The sequence below is a fragment of the Passer domesticus genome, chromosome 6 (genome assembly GCF_036417665.1).
Source record: "Passer domesticus isolate bPasDom1 chromosome 6, bPasDom1.hap1, whole genome shotgun sequence".
NCBI classification, from domain to species: Eukaryota; Metazoa; Chordata; class Aves; order Passeriformes; family Passeridae; genus Passer; species Passer domesticus.
In genome coordinates, this window is record NC_087479.1 from 34,523,358 (window position 1) to 34,542,386 (window position 19,029).

General features: G+C 37.6%; 1 protein-coding gene across 7 annotated transcripts in view; it reads right to left on the reverse strand.

The window, feature by feature from the left end:
• LOC135303095 (cytochrome c oxidase assembly protein COX16 homolog, mitochondrial) overlaps nucleotides 1-19,029 on the reverse strand; it is a 45,788-nt gene that overhangs the window by 3,083 nt on the left and 23,676 nt on the right. For all 7 annotated transcript variants that reach the window (XR_010364617.1, XM_064424399.1, XM_064424394.1 and 4 more), the window contains one exon: nucleotides 11,485-11,547. Coding sequence is in view for 6 of the 7 variants with exons in the window: in XM_064424399.1 (XP_064280469.1) it covers nucleotides 11,485-11,547 (63 nt within the window). In the remaining variant the exon portion in view is untranslated. The remainder of the gene's footprint in view (nucleotides 1-11,484; nucleotides 11,548-19,029) is intronic.

Sequence of the window (19,029 nt, forward strand, 5' to 3'; positions counted from 1 at the left end):
GACATTCAGAAAGATGGAGTCTGTCTTTCAAAGCAACCTTTAGATGTGATGGACCCCTGCTCTCCTGGGAATGGCTGAACAGCTGCTGTCCATGGGAACTGGTAAATTAATTCCTTGTTTTGCTTTGCTTACACCAGCACCTTATGCTTTGGCTATTAAACAGTCTTTATCTCAATCTATGAGTTTCCTCACTTTTACCTTCTGAATCTTTCCCCCATCCCACCATGGGGACTGCGTGAGCAGCTGCGTGGGGCTTGGCTGCTGGGGTTAAACCAAGACACCATCTCACATACAACTGAGTAAAACCCTACCCTTTTTGCTCAGTCACTGACATGAAAATTATTACAACAGAATCATCCCAGAATAAATAGCTACATTAGATGTAAGCTAAAGACATGCATGTAGCTACATTTTAAGTTCATCTTAGCGATGAGAATAAAACCAGATTGACAGTCCACTTAATTAGGTGCAGCACAAGCTGCAAAGTCACACAGCTCCTTCAGATTGCCTGAGCTGTACAGTGAGAATCCAGGCAAGCAGCTAGTTCTGATCTCACATGAAGCTGAAGTCAACATCTTTCATTTTATCTGGCTAGGTCTTCTTAATTTCTTATTTCTTTTTTTCATTTGAGCCGCTTCGACTCTGCCTACTTAACTTTATGAAGACATCACATGTTAAACTACTTACAGCTTTTACTAAACTGTAATTCATATGAACTAGAAGGCTAAAATCCAAAATACTTCTTCTCCCAATTCAAATGTACTAAACACTCAATCATTGGAGACTACAATGAAATGTAATCAGATCAGATCAGCAGCACTTTTCTTGCTTGTCTCAAATAGCCCAAAGGATATTGAAAATTAGCTGTTTAAAGTAAGACCAGTATAGTCCATTAAATCTACTGATTCACTCCCTAAATCAGCTAAACTGCCTCCTAAGAGTACAGGACTGACAGAAGCTGTAAATTGAAGGGAAAAAATGCAGTTATTCAGACAGGCACAGTGAAAAAGAAAAATATGCTCAACTGTTTGCCACACTTGACTTTTAAGACTTATTAACTGGCTTGACTGGTGCAAAGATACCAAAAAGGACATAAAAAGACCTTCACTTCTTAATTGCTGGTTCAAATGCTTGCCTTAAGTACAAGTTATAAGCCTTTGACAGCCTTAAAAGAAGATAAAATTTTAAAAAGAGTTTGAATTCTACTCTTGCAGGATAGTCTTCATGCCACAATACACAAGCTGAAATCTGCAGAAATTCATTTAGAACTATTAGTGTTCAGGCTGAGTAAATTCAAGGTGGCCACTTGCAAAAATTCCTAGCTTTAGTCTCAGTTTCTCACATGTGAAAGGAGGGATAAGAGAATCCTGTTCACTTTACAGCTTGATGAAATAAATTCCGTGATGAACACTAGAGAAAGAAATAGCTCTGATATACAGAGCCAATTATTTCCCATCATTATAGTAAGCAAACCCATTTGCAGACAAAAGATGAGCCAGGGAAAAATACCCTCATGGCTGTAAATTAAACCAATTGAACAGTCTGCTTTTTGAAGGTGTCAAAAAAAGCTTGAAGAGACAAAAGGTATATTGAGGAGATCTATAACGATATATAGATGAAGAGATACAGAATTACAGCTAACAATAAATCTGCTGTCTTGTGTATAATTGAAAATCTTAATTTCATCATGACACTGATATGGCTTTAGTGGGGTTTTTTATATAACTCTTTCACAGAGCCATCTTTCTGACATCTCATTTTCTTAATATAAACTGGGTGTTACTTACTTTGCCTAGGAAGTGACATAATTTAATATCTGCAATTAGTGATTTAATAATCTGCAATTTAATAGCCCGTGATTAGTGATTGAATCCTCAGTTCAGAAAGAAGGGTTTTTTCCCAATTAGAGAATGTTTAGTTTTTATGATATTAGAAAACAAGCAAGTTAGTAAGCAGCAAAATATGGCCAGAATAAGATTGGCTTATGTTCATTAAGGGAATAATTGTGGGGGGTGAGGGGTGACTGGCATGTAAGCATCCAGAGAGCTGCTTCTCCTTTTGACTTTACTGAAGACTGGCAAAAACCAATAGAGGCTTTGGTGCTTAGTTCAGTGGGATCCAATAGCATTCATCTATAGCACAATTAATTAAGCTATGATGAACTGGTTTAAGAGACCTTCCCCATGCATTATTTTCCCTTTAATTATGCCAATTCAACCATGTGGGGCTGTGGTCCAACCAGAAACAACAAAACAATTTAGGAAAATAAATCCATACTGCTTATGAAGAAATCCTATAGAAGCACAGGACTATTGAAACACTTGAACTGGCTGAAGGAAACATGGGGTGAAGAGAGAAGAGAAACATCTTTGAGTGACTGTGTCAGAGAAGATGTGTGATGTCTTTATGTGTTGAGGAACTGCACCACCGGTTTGTCTGTGCAACCTTTTCCCTATGCAAAGCGTGTAAACAGGACTTGCCTCCACCTAGGAGGTGTCACAGACTTTAATTAATGTTCACAGAGTACTCTCATAGCTTCATGTGAAGGTGTTATAGTGATACAAGGTGCTCAGTAAACTAAACAATTATATCACTCAGTTAAAACTGCAGGATTACACAGCCTTGCATTTTTAGCATAAGAGAAAATAACATGAGACAGACTTCCATCTGGAATTAGCCCTTGCCATGATTTCCTCCTAATTTACAAGCAGTTTTCCTTCTTAAAATTCAAAATCTCTTAAAAACTACAATAAATCTCAGAGGATAATCCAGTGCCATTTATGCATTACACTTGCAGATCACCCAAGATGGACTTCTCAGTCCAAAAGGTTCATAGGCTTTATGACAAAGTCAAGAGAATGCATGCATGGGTCATTTACTTTCAGTGTGTCTTCTTTTCCTAAGCAAAAATGAAACTCAGAAAGGTCCAACATAAATAATAGCATGATTGCAGCAGTACAACTTCAAGATCAAACATCCCAAATTCAGCAAATTCCACTTTTAACAAAGCAATTAAGTACATTTAGGACAGTTTTCATTTCCCTTGTATAGAAAAGATTTATCAAGCTATGGTTATTCTGCCCCAGAAAGAGAGGTGCTGCTTACTAAGATTTATCTCTAAATTCACTACTTGGGAGACCTAGCCAAGTCAAGTGGACCAAGGAATTTCCCAAATCTGACTGCTTGGTCTTGCTAAGTTTATATCGTATTAAACTTTCTAAAGGGTTGACCTAGTTACTGCAGCACAAGTCTCTAAAATAGGAGCAGCCAGGGACAGACTTTTGGGATGTTTGCAGCACTTTTTCAACTAAATAAACGTGAACTTGACTGAAGGGGATGTGTGATCTTTAACAGTGCAGGAGACCAGCAGAAGTAAAAAATGACATTTCTGTTGCTGCTAAGAAGACCATACAGATTTCTACAGCACATCCCTATCTGGAGCCCAGAAAGCCCTCCTGACACTAATGAAATGGTTTACTTCAAACGACTTCCTAAGACTATGAATACTTCGAAGTGTGGGCAGTTTTTTTTAACTTCTGTATATAAAATCTGGCACAGTCTGTCCTTCTAATAAAGATAAAAAGATACCCTAATAAAAAAAGGATGAGGTGTACCAGGATAAAAAAAATATGAGACCCATGAGTCACACATGGTGTTTTTCCTTCTGAAGTGATATGAAAAACAAGGTTTCTTATGTGAGAGGGAAAAGCTGCAATGAACACCACAGCAAAGGGCTAAGACATTACCACAACAAGAAATGATCAGTTACCACCATGAAACTACTAACAGAAGTGTGTGAGCATAAGAAAAGAAACAACTAGAGAAGGTTTACAACAACAGCGTCAAATTAAACTTAAATCCAGGCCATTAAGAAACTACTTTAAAGTAACCACAGTCCTTTAAATCAGCAGTAAACTTTACCAAGCAGTTGACCCTTCTGAAATTGGTGGGCCCAATCTCCTGCCTCTCACATACTCCCCCCTCTACCCTGGTCTCAGATGGTTCAGGTAACATTCACACAGTTAGTGTAGTTTAGGACTTCTGCTTCTCATCTACACTTCCCTGCTGATTTTCCACTCACCTCTCTTCCAGAATTTGTTTATCAATTTGTATGCTGAAACAGAAGGCTTTTCCCTGTTGAGAAACTATGATTTGGGCTAAATATTAACAGGGCAATTCCAAATCTTTCAGCCATAAATAGTTTTTCAGTAATATCAATGGTTACTGTTTGATTTGTGCTGTTGGGCAATTTCTCATAGGGAAAAAAATCCTCCTGTTTCTTCTCTGCAGCTAACATCCCCTTTCTAATTGATGAAGACAGTAATAGGAGCATTATTCCCATACTGTACTGCCAGTAACAGTAAAGCTACTTCTCAGCAATACTGCTGAATGTACAGTTCACAAATAATATGTGAATAACTCTACCTGTCATTCTATTAGAACCAACAGGTCTTCGAACCAAATCCGAAAGACTTCTGTCTTAGAAAGATCAAGGCATCTTTTAAAATTTTACAAGCATGAAGTTTTAGAAGGTAAGGTCTGGGGTCTTTCTAGAGCTGGAAGCTGAAGTACATTGTGCTTAAAGACCATTTATGTTAGAGCTGTAAGATGGCACAGGGGGACACTGGCTCTCTGATGACTTCAGGGGAAGATGCTATGAGCAAGATGGATTATTACATATTGACTTAGCAACACCATTTCCCTCAGCCTGTGAACTCCTCAGTGATGCCTCCCAGCTATACCTGGGCAAATACCAAGTTTTACCAGACACACAATGAAGTCAGGGGTTCAACTAGGGAACGTCTTCATTCAATTTTTAGAAATCTGATTATTTAGCTAAGAAGTATGCAAACTCCATGGTCAGCCTCCACCAGAATCTTGCATATAATTTTTCTGTTTGATCAGTAAGCCTGTTAGAACAAGCAGCAACTCATTCTCTGACAGTAACTTGCTAAAGCAGAGTACATTTTTATAGTATACTTTTGAACATTAAATTATGATGGGTAACAATAATTTGAGAAGCAAAGAACATGCAAGAATTGTATAATAATTTTTTTAAGCATTTCACAGTTAGACTTGATTGTCCACGTGGACATCATCTGGAAGTACACTGGAAATCACAAAATACTTCAGATAGTGTTTTTGAAATTGGCCAAAAACAGAGGAAAAAAATCTAAGAAAAACAAACAGGATTCTTGCAAAAAGCTACTTTGCCTGGTTGGTGAGACAAGAACTTCCTTCAAAATTATCTGTCCTGCTGTATCATCTTCAGAAGGAGACCATGAGAGAAAATACACGGCCTCAGCTGTGTAGCTGAATTCCCACAGACTACACTAAAGTTACTTCAGAGATATTTCATACCAAAGATCCAACAATTCCCCACTGGAGGACCATTAGCAAGACAGAAGTGCTTAACATTTTCACCTAGCCAGCTGCACAAGTTCCCCATACTGGCTGCCTGGCAGAAGCTAGCAGCATTCCTTAACACAAGAAATGAAAGAATTCAGCCATGATGTGTGCATACAACTTGCCCTACTCAAACTTTTGGGGGTTTTTGTGACTGAGACAACACACAGTGCTGGCCCTAGCATGGTAAGAGGTGGTCAATTCATGTGGCATTAAAAACCAAGAAAACACACATGGAATGCAAGTTGATACTAAGGATTCTCTGTTGGAGAGAGGAGAAAGGGTGATGAGAAGAGATAATTCGTAACACTCCCAACCATGTTTGCTGTCTGACTGATAATCTGACTGATAATCACTCACCTTGTTGTCCATTAGACATCAGTGTCTTCTCACTGGATAAGGAAAGTGCAAATGCAACATATATAAAAGAAAAAGCTCTCAGTTAAGAAAAAATCCTGTGCTAAGAAATGACCACAAAAGAATTTACGGGACTATTAAATAGAGATGCATTCCAGAAACAGCACCAGTAAAAAGTGACACCCTATGAACTTCACTCTGGAGGCTTTCTTCCTGCAAGAGACTTTTCCACCAGAATTCTTCCTGTGACATACCCATCACCAAATTCCACCTTCTTGTGTTTCTCTATGAAAAACTATGAAGATCGTTTAAAAATTGAACACATTGAACTACGGTACAGGAAACTACTGAGATGTCAAGAAGAAAAGGTCAAAACTATAGGTTGGCTATGGACTGTACATCTACTCAGAATAAAATGCCTAACACAAACTATTTGAATTAAAATCCTTTCCCATGGCAGTTTCTATTGATGATAAAATAAGAGAACTTTGTACTTCTCTACAAAACATCGTGTTGAAGAGTCACAAGGAAATAAAAACATAAAAGAGCATTTCACACGTGAATAAACTGAAATACAAGAAACTGAGCTTGTCCCAGACACAACCTGGAGGGCAGTTGGAATCTAATGGCTAGGCTGGACAATGCACCAAGAAAGAAGAATGCATGGAAGGAAAAGAGTGGTTAAAAGAAGAAAAAAAGTATCTCAACTTCTTCCATTTATCTAAACCTATTTATTGTCATGACAGTCACTAAGGAGGGATATCTTCCCAACATCTCTGTCAGCTCTCAAACAGCTCAAGGCATTTAGCCACCAATATCTTCACAGACATTGAAGCAAATCAACTCAGTACATTAATCTGTTAATTCTTGAACAAAATCAGTAATCCTCTTGTACTGATAATGACAGCAACAACACACTTGCAGATGTCAATGACTGGGATCCAGGAATGTCTTTCTAGAGCACTCCTGTTGTCCACACACTTGGATGCAATTACTGTGTTGCTACACTGTCACTCCCTGAAAAAAAAGTTTCATCCATTCTGCTGGCACAACAATCCCTGAAGTTATGTCAAATGAGCAATAAGTGGCCTGAGTCTTTTTCAGAAGAGCTTAATCAAATTCATCTTTTGAGACAGTAAATATATAGGTTATATTCCCAAAACATCTCTCCATATACCTACTTTTATATTTTCAACTGTCCTCAATATACATTTTAATACTGCAATTACAAGTCTTTTGCTGTAATTCTCAGGACAAACAATTAAAACACTTCTATCCCAAGCTATTGTTGACTTTTTGTGATTTATCAAATTATTAGGAACAAAACCTTCTCAACATTCATACTCTTTAAGTCAAGAAAGAAGCATTCTCCAGTCTGACCATTTGCAGACTATTTGACCATTATGTCAATTATGCCATCCTTGCAACCAGTTGAAGAAAAACTTTGTAAAGTTTTACAGTTTTGATATTCTGAAACACAGAAGACTCATTTTTCTTGCTGTTGTAGTCAAATGATGTTCCCAGCTATTAAGAACAGATCTTACTTCTAATTTTACTATATTTTCTGCAGTAAAAAACGTTCAATTGCTATCACCTTCTTCCTATTGAAATATTTATATGAAAACACCATTATTCTCAGTACCTTTAATACTATTTAACTCTTTAATTTCTTTTAAGGAATTTTTAGAGCCCTAAGTTAGTACAGTCAGCCTGTTCAGCAACCTGTTCTTAAAGCCCTGTTCAAAACCCAGATACCAAAAGGAGAACCAGAATTTCAGTCCCAGCCTCATCAGCCTCATCTGCCACACTCAGAAGTAAAATCACCTGTTCCTACATCTACCATTCCTGTTTATATTCATACACTGAATTAGCTATTGTGCCACAAGATCACACTAGAAGATCAAGCTGAATTATTTATTCACTGACTCCTAAATATTTTTCAGAGTTGCTGCATTTTCAGTTTTTTAAATAAATATATTCAGTTACTCTAGAAGGTACTTAGCACTTTTAACAGGCCCATGTTAGCAAATAACATGAACAGCTCTCCCTCCCTGCCACTGGAATATTTTTGTATCACTTGCACATTAGTAATGATTTCACAATTTCTTTCACATCACTGAAAACAGTACCCAATAGTGCCTGTATGTCCCAAATTTCCCAGAACTCTTTTAATAGTATCACTTTCCTGCCTAGTGATGATTCCCAGAGAACCATCATTCCCAGACTGAAATTTTCAGCAGCCACTGAAGTCTTCCAAGCCCATTCTTAGAACACAGCTGTAAACCAGCACAGTCTAGTAGGTATTTAACATCTTGTTTGATTATTAAGGGATTTGGAAGCACATCTGATTCGAACACAAAGGACTTTTTTTCTAAAAAAATACAGATAGGTTTTTGCATGTTGCTACTTTGCCAACATGCTTACTCACTATTTTACATCCTCATTATTTTATTCTTGGTTTGCTGCAACACCATCCTCTTACCCCCATCCTTGTCAGATTACTTATCAGACAGCTCTGATGCCCTTAGCATCTTTTATCAGTCTTCCCTGCTTTATGACTAACTCATTTAGTGTTTCCATAGCAATGGAAACAGTTTTTATTTATTGGAATATTTTTTCCTCTACTTTCAATTGCTATTGATTCCCACTGAATATCACATATTTGATTCAAACTTAAATGATTTTTTTTTTCACAGCAAAGTGTTAGTAAATTCTTAAGGAAGCTTTTATTTGCTAGAAAACCCCTTAACTACAATTTTATATTTTGGGGTCTGATGTAACTGAGGCCAGTTTTTTTGGTGTTTATTAGACCATTAATTTTACAGAAGTACAAAAACCAAGTGCTAGAATAAGGAATGCTGTTTTGAGACAGCATTAAACATATGAAGAGGAATGTACTATGACTGCTAAACAACCACAAGAATGGTTTTCACTCATCATATTAATCAGGTTTTTTATCTCCCTTTTTCAAACAAATATTTGTCCTTTCAAATAAAATACTCAGACTTTTGTCACAGGTCAAACACTCGACATCTTTTACAGTGTGTTCTACAAGGCCCAGCTCAGCAGCAGAACTACATTCACATTAGTACCAGCATCACTAGTGGACAGGGCTGTGATTTATTAGGCAAAGGGGAGCAGCAGGGACTAATTGGTCATATGAGGACACAAAAGCGTGTTAGAGGAATGCATAAACAATGGAGAGTGTATGCAAAGGTAGCCTGCTCCTCTGGCATGGCCCAAGACACAAGATAAATACCATTATTAACAGATCTGAGATAGAAGAAATGCAGTATGAATTCACATGTAAATTCTTCCTTCCTCAACATAGTACCCTGACCAGAAACATTCCTGTACGAAATAAACCTTTTATAGTTTGAGAAGATATAATTTAGTAAATGAGAAGGTAAGAAAATGTCTTCATGTTAATTTCCTCACAATAAATTAGGTCTGTGATTATATCTTTTTACATCATGAACACCACATCAGAGACAAAATGCAGCCTTCAACATGTTTGAAATATTGGCATATATGTATGCTTACAGAAGAAATTATGACATTCTAGAAGAATCCAGTATGAATTCAATATGCACATTTCTGTAAGGACAGTCAGATATTTTTAAAGTCTTGGGGAGGGCCAAAGGACATTTGCATTTTTCAGGCAACCATGCTTCAAAAGAGCTGGCATGGTATCCTCAGTAACAGCTGCAGATATAATGCTAATAATATTGTAAAATAAGGCTTTACATATCGAAACAGCAACTTTTTTTTTAACTGCCCTTGATCTCTTATCACACCATATTTAGTAACAGCCACCCAGTGTAATCCTTCAATGTGACCTATATATTGAATTAGAAGGTGCTCCTAACAACTGTATTTTGGACAAGTCAAAAATAAAGAAAGGAGAAAAATGTCTACCCAAACCCCTCTAGACTGGAAAAGATGGGGTCCACAGAAAACTACTCTCCTAAATGTCAGCTGTAACTGGGTGATTGGTTAGATTTCATCCAACAGAATAAAGAGGTAACAGTGACTTAATATTGTCACACACTTAGTGTAGAGCCTGCAAACTATGTGCATGACTGCTGGTAGTTTCACAAGTTTCACTGAAGAAAGAAATTTAAATGTGCATGCAAGCTGGTGTGCATAATAAAGTATATATTGATATTAGATTTCAAAACAATAATCCAAATCTATTTTCATTACACAAATCCATTTGTTTTGTTGAACTGATCTGCCCTCTATTGCACCCAAACACTACTCTGGAAGAATTTCAGTCTGGGAATTCTCTACAGTTTAGATTAAGAAAAAGTAAGATTGCTTCTGTCATTTCTGTCCATCAGAAAAGAGTCTCATTACCTAAGAAGGCTTGTAATATATTGTTATGCCAGATGTATTTTATTAGCATTGATTTATCCATAAAGATAATGGAATTATGGCTATTTAAATATTATCCTTAACCTATTTACTCATTTCTGAAGAACGAGTATGGTATATCTGAATACAGATCTGTTGATTTTGAGGTTAGATATTGAGTTTGAGATGTGGTTCTTTTTACTGCTTGTGGTTCTTTTCATTTTTTCTTCCACATAAATAAATCAGAGCAGCCTTACAATATATTGAATGGAAACTGAGAGACAGTAATCCCAGAAGCAATCAGAACTTAATGGATTTGTAAGTTTTGAGTCTCCATTGGAACTTTCCATCTTGTTATTCCCTGCATCAGAAATCACAATTCTTTATAGCAGGGGAGAGCCCAAAACTATTTGCAATAATGGTAAAAACTAGCAAATATTTTGTGAAATTAGGCCTGTGAATGTACAAAAAGTAAGTTTTATTTTTATTTCAGACAAATTACAAAAGAGTAATAAAATAGAAAAATTTGATTATCAAGCTCAGGTACTGCAATTTGGACACCTAAGTATGAGAGCAATGGGTGTAATGGAGATCTTCAAAGGCTTGTGACAGAGATGTGGTATGGGAAGAAAACAAAAATCTGTGTTCAGTATAAAAGCCACAGAGATAAATAAAGTGTTAGTTGGACATGTGATTCAAATAATTTTAAAACATTAAGAATAATCTTAAATAGCTATATTCTTTGTTTCTGATCACAGGGAGGCTTTTTTTCTGGTTTTTCTAACATGGCTTTTTGTAGGCCTGAAAATTTATGAGACTGGACACTGAACTGGTTAAAACAGATATTTCAGAACTCAGTAATATTTGAAGAAAATGCTGTGTTGATGGAAGAGCGAACTATTTTTCTATAAAATTTTCTGAAGCCATGTAAAAGGAATGACAGTTGTTTCAAAGATACACATAAATTTCAGAAGCAAGAAATAACATAAAGTACATTGTGCACATTGTTCTGCAATTTGGTCTAATCATCCAAGCTCATGCACTAGAAGTGCTGACTTACATTCACACACACTCCCTCTAAGGCCAACATCAACTCTACATTTATAAACCAGGTTAACCACAGAAACAGTGAATTTATTTGTACCACTGTACTTGACACTGGAAATCAAAGTAAAGCTGTGTTCAGAAAGAAGCACTACGTGTTCAAAAACCTTTCTTTACATAAAACCTTATTTTTATTGGACATCAGTGAGTCAAAGGCAGATGGTTGATCTAATTTTAGTTAGGGACAGATACGACCCACCAGCGGCCAGGGTAATCAAGGGTAGCCAAGGTTATGGGCTCCAGGCAACAAATTTATTTTACCTCATATTCAGATTCCAATGTCACAGGATTCTGTTTTAATTTTTCTTTCAAAGCTGGATCAACCTGAAAGACAAATAAAAATACAGCAAAAATGTTTGTTTTCAAGAATATATTTTTAAAGAACTATTAACCTCAAATAAACTGAATATTGGTACATGCAAACCCTCCTCTAAAAGAGTTTATGTGCTATTTGTTCCAATACAAGGATGATGAACACAGCACAAGAATCGGTCTGAAGAGAAACAGGTCAACTGCCAAATTATTAAATTCCAAAGGAAAACACATTCTTAACTATAGCCCAGTACTAGCATTACCTTAGATACTTAAATCTGTACCTGCTTTGTTTAAAACTGTTAAACTAAACAATGCTTAAATAAATGAAGCAAGCACAAGAAAGATAAAATTGGGATTGTGGAATATATTATACTCCTGAATGATGAATTCAGGGAACGGGTATACAACATATCGTGGTTTTCAAAGTCTAAGCATGAGCTGAATTTCCAATTTTCTTGTGAATGTACAGCTCTTTCCTAGTTTTGATTCTGTACTGACAGTGCTGGTGTTTCCTGCCACCTTTCAGAGATGCTTATTGAAAGAACAAATCTGAGAACAGACATGTCAATGAACCACAGCAGACACATATCACGTTTTAACTTCTGAGCCTGGAAGAAGTGATGTTCATCGCTCCCTTTGCTAAATAACGTCTGTCTCCCACAGGTCTAAGAGCAGAAGCTAAGGGGAAAAAGATAATTAGCATTCGTCACGCTTTGAGAAAGCATTTTACCCTCTTCTCAAACAGCCACATACACTCAGACATAGTCTTTAGGCAATATAATTAAAATACCAAATAAATTCACCATGAGAGAATGATCTCATTTTTACAGCTTAAAAACCAAAATAAATGTGTAAGGAGACTGGTAATGTGTGTAGTTCTACATCCCTTGTACACTAGTCCAACTACAACTGATCCAGTGAAGAAAAGTTGGTACTCTTAATTTGCTGCTTCTTGATCTGAACAAAAAGGGCCCAGTAACCCTCATCACAACCCATGTCCAACATCTGCAAGTAATCTACAAAACAAAAAGGAGGGCATACATACATTTGCCTGGCCAATGAAATGATCCACCTTCAGATTCTCCCCTAACACGAGTTCCTGCTTATCAGAGGCACTCAAAAGTCACATCTACTATGTGAATTGATGGGAATTGCTCTGAAGAATTTCCCTGGCCATAATGTTCCCCTTGATTACAGGCACTGTCTGCTAGTTAGCATGCAGCCTGTGAGACCTCAGTTCCTAAGGATGGATGCTCAGACAGGCAAGTCTAACACCATCTGTGCATGGCCAGAGGTTTGATTTCCCTACCTCATCAGCGATCTGGCCATAGAAATACACACATTTGCAACCTCCAGATTCATTACACATGGGACCTAAGCCAAAATATCTAGAATGGTTAATGTTTGTACCGGATACAGCTCCCACCTTCTCACTAATTAAAAAAGAAATTGTAAAACAAGAGAGTGGCTCTTCACTGGCTCTCTACATCAAACAAAAAATGAAATGCTCCATCTCTGTCTTGGCATCCAAGGCCTCTGTAGAACTGCCCCTCATTAAAGATGGATTGCATTTCTCCTGTGACCACGACCTCCAACAACAGCCATGCTTTATTAGAGCAACGAAGCCATCCATCACATGTGCAGAAATGCAAAGTCTCTGGGCAGCCAGACAAGGCTTTGAAGCTTGCTTTCACAGAGAGAAGAGTGATCACAGACCTCATGGTATTCAGAACTAAGTGCAAACACTATTTGTTATGCTTTGTGTTCTCACAATACACATATGGATAAGAGGAAATAAAAGCTCCAGTAAGTAAGGCAGCAACAGTTTTATTTCATCCTACATTTTCCCTTCACTTAATAAGACAAAGTATCATGGTTGAAATATCATTTTTACTTAATTAAATACAGCCAGAATTTAACTTACAAAGACAGTTCAATAACCCATTACCAAGTTTCATTTTACCAATTTTTAGCGTGTTTGTTTAATGTGTGGTGTTTGCATGGCCACATTTGTGTAAGGCAAAGGCAAACAATCAGTTAAGCTACTGCTGCTTCTCCTTCCTTCCAGCCCTGTCTTCAGACTTTCCCCTGTCTTCATTCTGCTCTGCCTTCACAAAGACAGCTAAAACTGAGACACAGCATTCCAATTTGATGCTGTAACATTAATATTAACAAAAAGGCAGAAATGAAGGAGCCTAGTTGAAATTTCTTTTTAAAAAATCCCTGTAAATGCAAAATGAACAGAGTGCTGCTTCTTCAGAAGCAGAAATTTTATTTGGGAAATTAAGTTAGTTACCCAAAAAAGACAAGTTAAACCCTGTTTTGAGGGCAAACTACATACACACCTTAAGCTCACTCTGTAAAACTCATTCTTTTGCCTCAACTTCCACCAAAAAAAGAGAGAAGCAAGTATGTATTTCCTCTTCTCTTTATCATTTTTTCCCCTACATACGTACTTACTCACACAGAAGAATTAAACATACTTGAGCCTGCCCAGTAATTCAGTCACCTGCATTTTCTAATGCCTTGACTGCAAACCCCAGCTTTTCAGCTACCAAATGAGATAGATGGGATACAAATGGTTTTCGGAACGCATACAGAAGTTGAGAAAAAGTGTATTATAAAGTTTTGTTTCCACTGTGCTTGTACGATGCTGTGCTATCTTTGAAACATCACAAGAAAACCAAACAAAACAAAAAAAGCGGAAAAGAGAATGATGCTCTTTTCATTCTGAAAAGGCAGATAAACATCAATATCAGCCACAATCACAGATCATAACCAGGGAACACTTCAAATGGGGGTAGAGCCAGCAAAGTGCCCATGCCAAAGCAGTAGCTCTGTTGTATTACACATCTGCCACAAGATCCAAATACAAACATACATTTTGCTTCATGATGACTGCTATGCCAACACATACTGCCAAATGAGCTAGAAGTGTTCAGCTACGCACTGGCAAATAGATCTTCAGCTAAATTATGGATACAAATCTGTATTAGTAAATATGATGATGGCAGCAGACAAAGCCCAAATGCTGTAACAGCCTGACAGTGTCCCCTCCACCACTATTTAGGAGGCAGGGAGGAACAGAAAAGGTATTCCTTTAGACTAGAGGACTCTTCTTTTTCGGCAAAATCTCAGCTGCTCCTCTAAGATCCATTTAAATTCAGAGTTTATCTCTATATGTAGCATTCAAAGATGTGTGCATGTGTAATTACAGCATAACTTCACATTAAATTCTCACCAAAAGACTACTGAAATACTTGATGCAAGTATTTAGACAACCTTCATGCGATGCTGTCTGCAAGGCTTTGAAACCAATACTATAAATACAATTTTTAAAGGCTTTACTTATTTTCTTTTTCTGGGTTCCTTTTTTTTTCCTTTTTAGCACTTGCAGCAAAAATGAATAAAACATTCTTCATATTTTGCATTATACAGGCTTTTCTCATATTACATCAACTGAAAGGGCAAGGGCAAGTGCAATATAGAAAAATCTCAGAAAAGGTTTAAGAATCCAGGTTTCAAATTAGAATTTTGTCCCATTTCACACTCCCACCATTCCTTCAGATTTACCCTTACTTAACTTCAAAAGGTTCTCAAAGAAACAGACTTAAAAAAGATTCTTAACAACTAAAAGTAATAGAGGTTAAGCACAGAAACATTCTTAGAAATCTTAGTAGGCAGCTACTTGAGGCTGTAACTAGAAACTTTTGAAACGAGGCTGACACTTCTCATTTTAAGGCTGATTTTTCAGTTTTTCAATTAGAAACTGGACAGCATTTCTAGGTGTTAAAAATGGTGCACCTTGGGGGTAGACAAGAAGCATCATTACACAGCAAAGCAGGGAATAACTGGTGCTTGCAGCCCCTGCCAAACCAGGGACTCCTGCAGTGCCCTGTGAAAAACATACACTCATCTCAGTAAAGAGGATTTTTTGTTTGTGACACAAGTATTTTTGGTACAGTTATAAACCTAAAAGTGAGCTGCTACTAAAAAAATTCTCCACTAACAATTTTGTATTGATAGTCACTGACCACAGTTCATTTTGGCTCAGAAACAAATAATACTGGTAGAGAGGAACTGAGAAATCTGTGAATGGCACTAACTTTAGCTCCAGGATAAGGAAAGGATAGCTCTTCCACGAGGGAAGCCAAAGAATACCATCACTACCCATTCTGAAGTTTAGAGGCATGGAACACCTCTCTGTATGAGGGCAGGCTAAGAACACTTGGTTTGCTCATTCTGGAGAAGAGAAGGCTTTGGGGAAACCTGATTGTGGCCTTCCAGTAAGGGGGCTAACAAGACAGACAAACTTTTCAGTAAAGTGTGTAGCAATAGGACAAGGGCTGACAGTTCTAAAATAAAAGAGGGTAGACTTAGACCAGGTATAAGAAAAAAGCTTTTTATAATGAGTGTGGTGAGACACCGGCCCAGGTTGCCCAGGGAGGTGGTGAATGCCCCATCCCTGGGAACATGCCAGGTCAGGCTGGATGGGGCTCTGACCAATCTGATCTACTTGAAAATCTCCCTGCTCCTTGCAGGACTGTTGGACTAGAAGACTTTTGAAAGTTTCTTCCAACCCAAATTATTATATGGTTCTCTTAAATACAAGAATGCAAAGCAGAATAGCAGTGTCACTCCTGTTGAGCATTCACAGAGGACCACCAAGCTGACTCACATTTTCATTTTCAGGGTAACAACCCAACTGTCCACAGAACACATATGCCTGGATCTGCAACTCAAACAGCCCATCTTCACAAGCAGCCTTTCTCTGCTATAAACATTACTGTTTATTTGTCCAGGTACTATTTGTGGCCATGGGCTTTAGGGCAAACCAAGACTTGAATATATTACATCTTCTAAAATGATGGGTTCAGTTACTATACAAGGAAACTGTCAGGAGACAGCCACATCATGAGAAGAGGACTGTGCTTTTAGCAGCCTCCTCTCACACCAGCCAGTGCAGCACACTGCATACTTGTGTCCTGGCATGTACTGACCAAATGTTTGTATGCCAAAGTTTTACAGAGCCTTCCCTCTAGCAAGCATTTCCAGACAAACAGTAAAAGATATTTCTACCCTAAAACTAGTTTTTTTTACTAAAACATAAGTTTCTGTTCTGACCCTGTCCTCCACAAAATAATATCCCACTGAAAAAGATTTCAGCTTTGGAAATGGGAGAAAACAGTGGCTTGAATTTAATGAACATGAATTAGGATTGAGATTTTCATTTTTTCATCTGTCCTTCTCAGCATGAATAGATGGGACACAATTTTCCTGCAGTATCCACAGTACAGAGAATCCACAAAATTACTGCTTAAATGAAATTTTTCAATTTGCTCTCCCCACCCATTTTTTAAACTTAAGAGTAAACTATAATCACCAATTCCAGCTCTCCCACAGTGTAACTTCTTTGAAAACATTTATCATATGCCTAACTCCTCTAAATGGAAAATCAGCAATCTTGAGTGGATCAGTCAACTTTAATCTTCCTTGAGAAGACTCCCATAAATTGCTACAGAAATCTGTGTCATAAATATTCTAAGTTGTGGTTTATGAGCAGAGTGAGAAGCAGTAGACAGGAGAGGATAAATCCCAGGACTCAGGAAATGCAGTGTAAACTACAGCCAAGCTGAGTGCTGTTCTACTTAAGAAATTAAAGGAACAAAGCTTGTAGAGGTTGTAAGGTACAACAGGGGTTGTACTTATGCCAAGCTCTTTGGCATACAGTCTTAGGTAACAGAGAAGGGCAAGGCAAAACATTCCATTTTTGTGCAACTTCATTCACAACAATCCTTCAATTACATTACTTAAATATTTAATACACAAAAACCACTTGCATAAGGCCACCTTTTTCCCTGTCCAGGTGCTGAGGCACTGGAACAGCTTGCCAGAGAAGCTGTGGATGCCCCATCCCTGTAATTGCTTGAAGCCAGGTTGGATGGAGCTTTGAGCAATCTGGTCTAGAGGAAGGTGCCCCTGCCCATGGCAAGGGGCTGAAACTAGGTGATCTTTAAGGTCCCTTCCAACCCAAACAACTCCATGACTCTGTGATTCTATACTGCACAGGATACCATCCAAGAATATTGACTGGATGGGAATACTTACAAACAGTGGGGAGACAGCTGAAACTAGATGTAACCCCTAGCTTTGTGTCCTTTGACTTTTTCCTATGATCTGCACAGAATACAGACAGCTAAACAAAAAAAAAACCCATTCCATCCAGCCTCTGACAGAAATCGATGCAGACATTTCCAAAGGAGCAATATAAATTGTTGTTACAGCAGCAGCTCCCAGATTTACAGTACACGGTGCACCAGTGATCTCTCAAAATCCAAACCCTGTACTTGCTTCCAGATTGATCAAAAGAAGACCTACAATCCCAAACTCTGGACCAGACTTTTTATGTAATAATGTAATGGAAAATGTAATTAAAGGTTAATATGAGGGCCAAACTATCCCATGCTTCCACAAACATTTAAGTATATCTAGACTTCTCCCATATAAGGTCAATAAAACTAACAGGGACTCTAGAATTTTCAGTTCTGAGCAGGAAGTACTCATAATTTAACTAATTTTGGTATGCTTTCACATCCAGTTTGATTTTCAGTTGCACATTTATTTATATGATTTATACCAAATTTGTGCTGTAAACCTTGGCTCTGAGTATGCTAGCATAAATTTAATTTCACAGCAAGATTCAGTACAAAAAATGTTCCTTTTGGTATAAAAAAAAGGTGTAAATTTGTGATGCCAGTATTTAGGAAAAAAACCCCACCCTTTTGCCTTTAAATAGAGTATACTTAACAGCTGGAAACAATCCAAAATGCAACTCTGGATGCAACTCCAGCAGAGTCAATCTTTTTAGGTCATATTTTTTGAAGATTCCTTTTTAATGGTTATATACCTACTATGCAAGTTCAAGCTGGAAAACTAGTGTAAATATAATTTATAGGGGTTTGTTTTCCTTTATGGCTTCCTTAGTCATATCCTAACTTTGCACAGAATCAACCTTTTTGTTGAGGTTGAAAAACACAAAGGTCACTTAAGTTTCTGTTCAAAGCAAGTAACTTCAAGAGAGAAATCGCGAATTGGCAGCTGAAGCAGCACGGAAGCAGTGTGTGCTCATCCCCTCTGAATCTTTTCAGTGCTGTACTATCAGACAGGAGAGGACTGGAGAGGGTGTCCTCGTTAGTTCTGTCCCCCAGCAGGAACACCTGTGTCCAGGGGCTCACTGCTGCTCAATTAGGCTCACCTGGAAACTGCTCCTGGCAGCAGCTCACTTCGCCAGAGGCACCGTACAATATCCAAAGCACGATTTTTCACTTGGTGTGTCAGCTCAGAAACACAAAGGAATTAATTTAAAGGGAAAAGTCTATCTCATAGGAGACTAAACCATCAATAAAAGCACTGACGCTTCAATAAAATAACACCAAAAATGGTAAAAAAACCCCAGTTCCCAAAGAACTCCAAAGAATCAACGTTCTCATG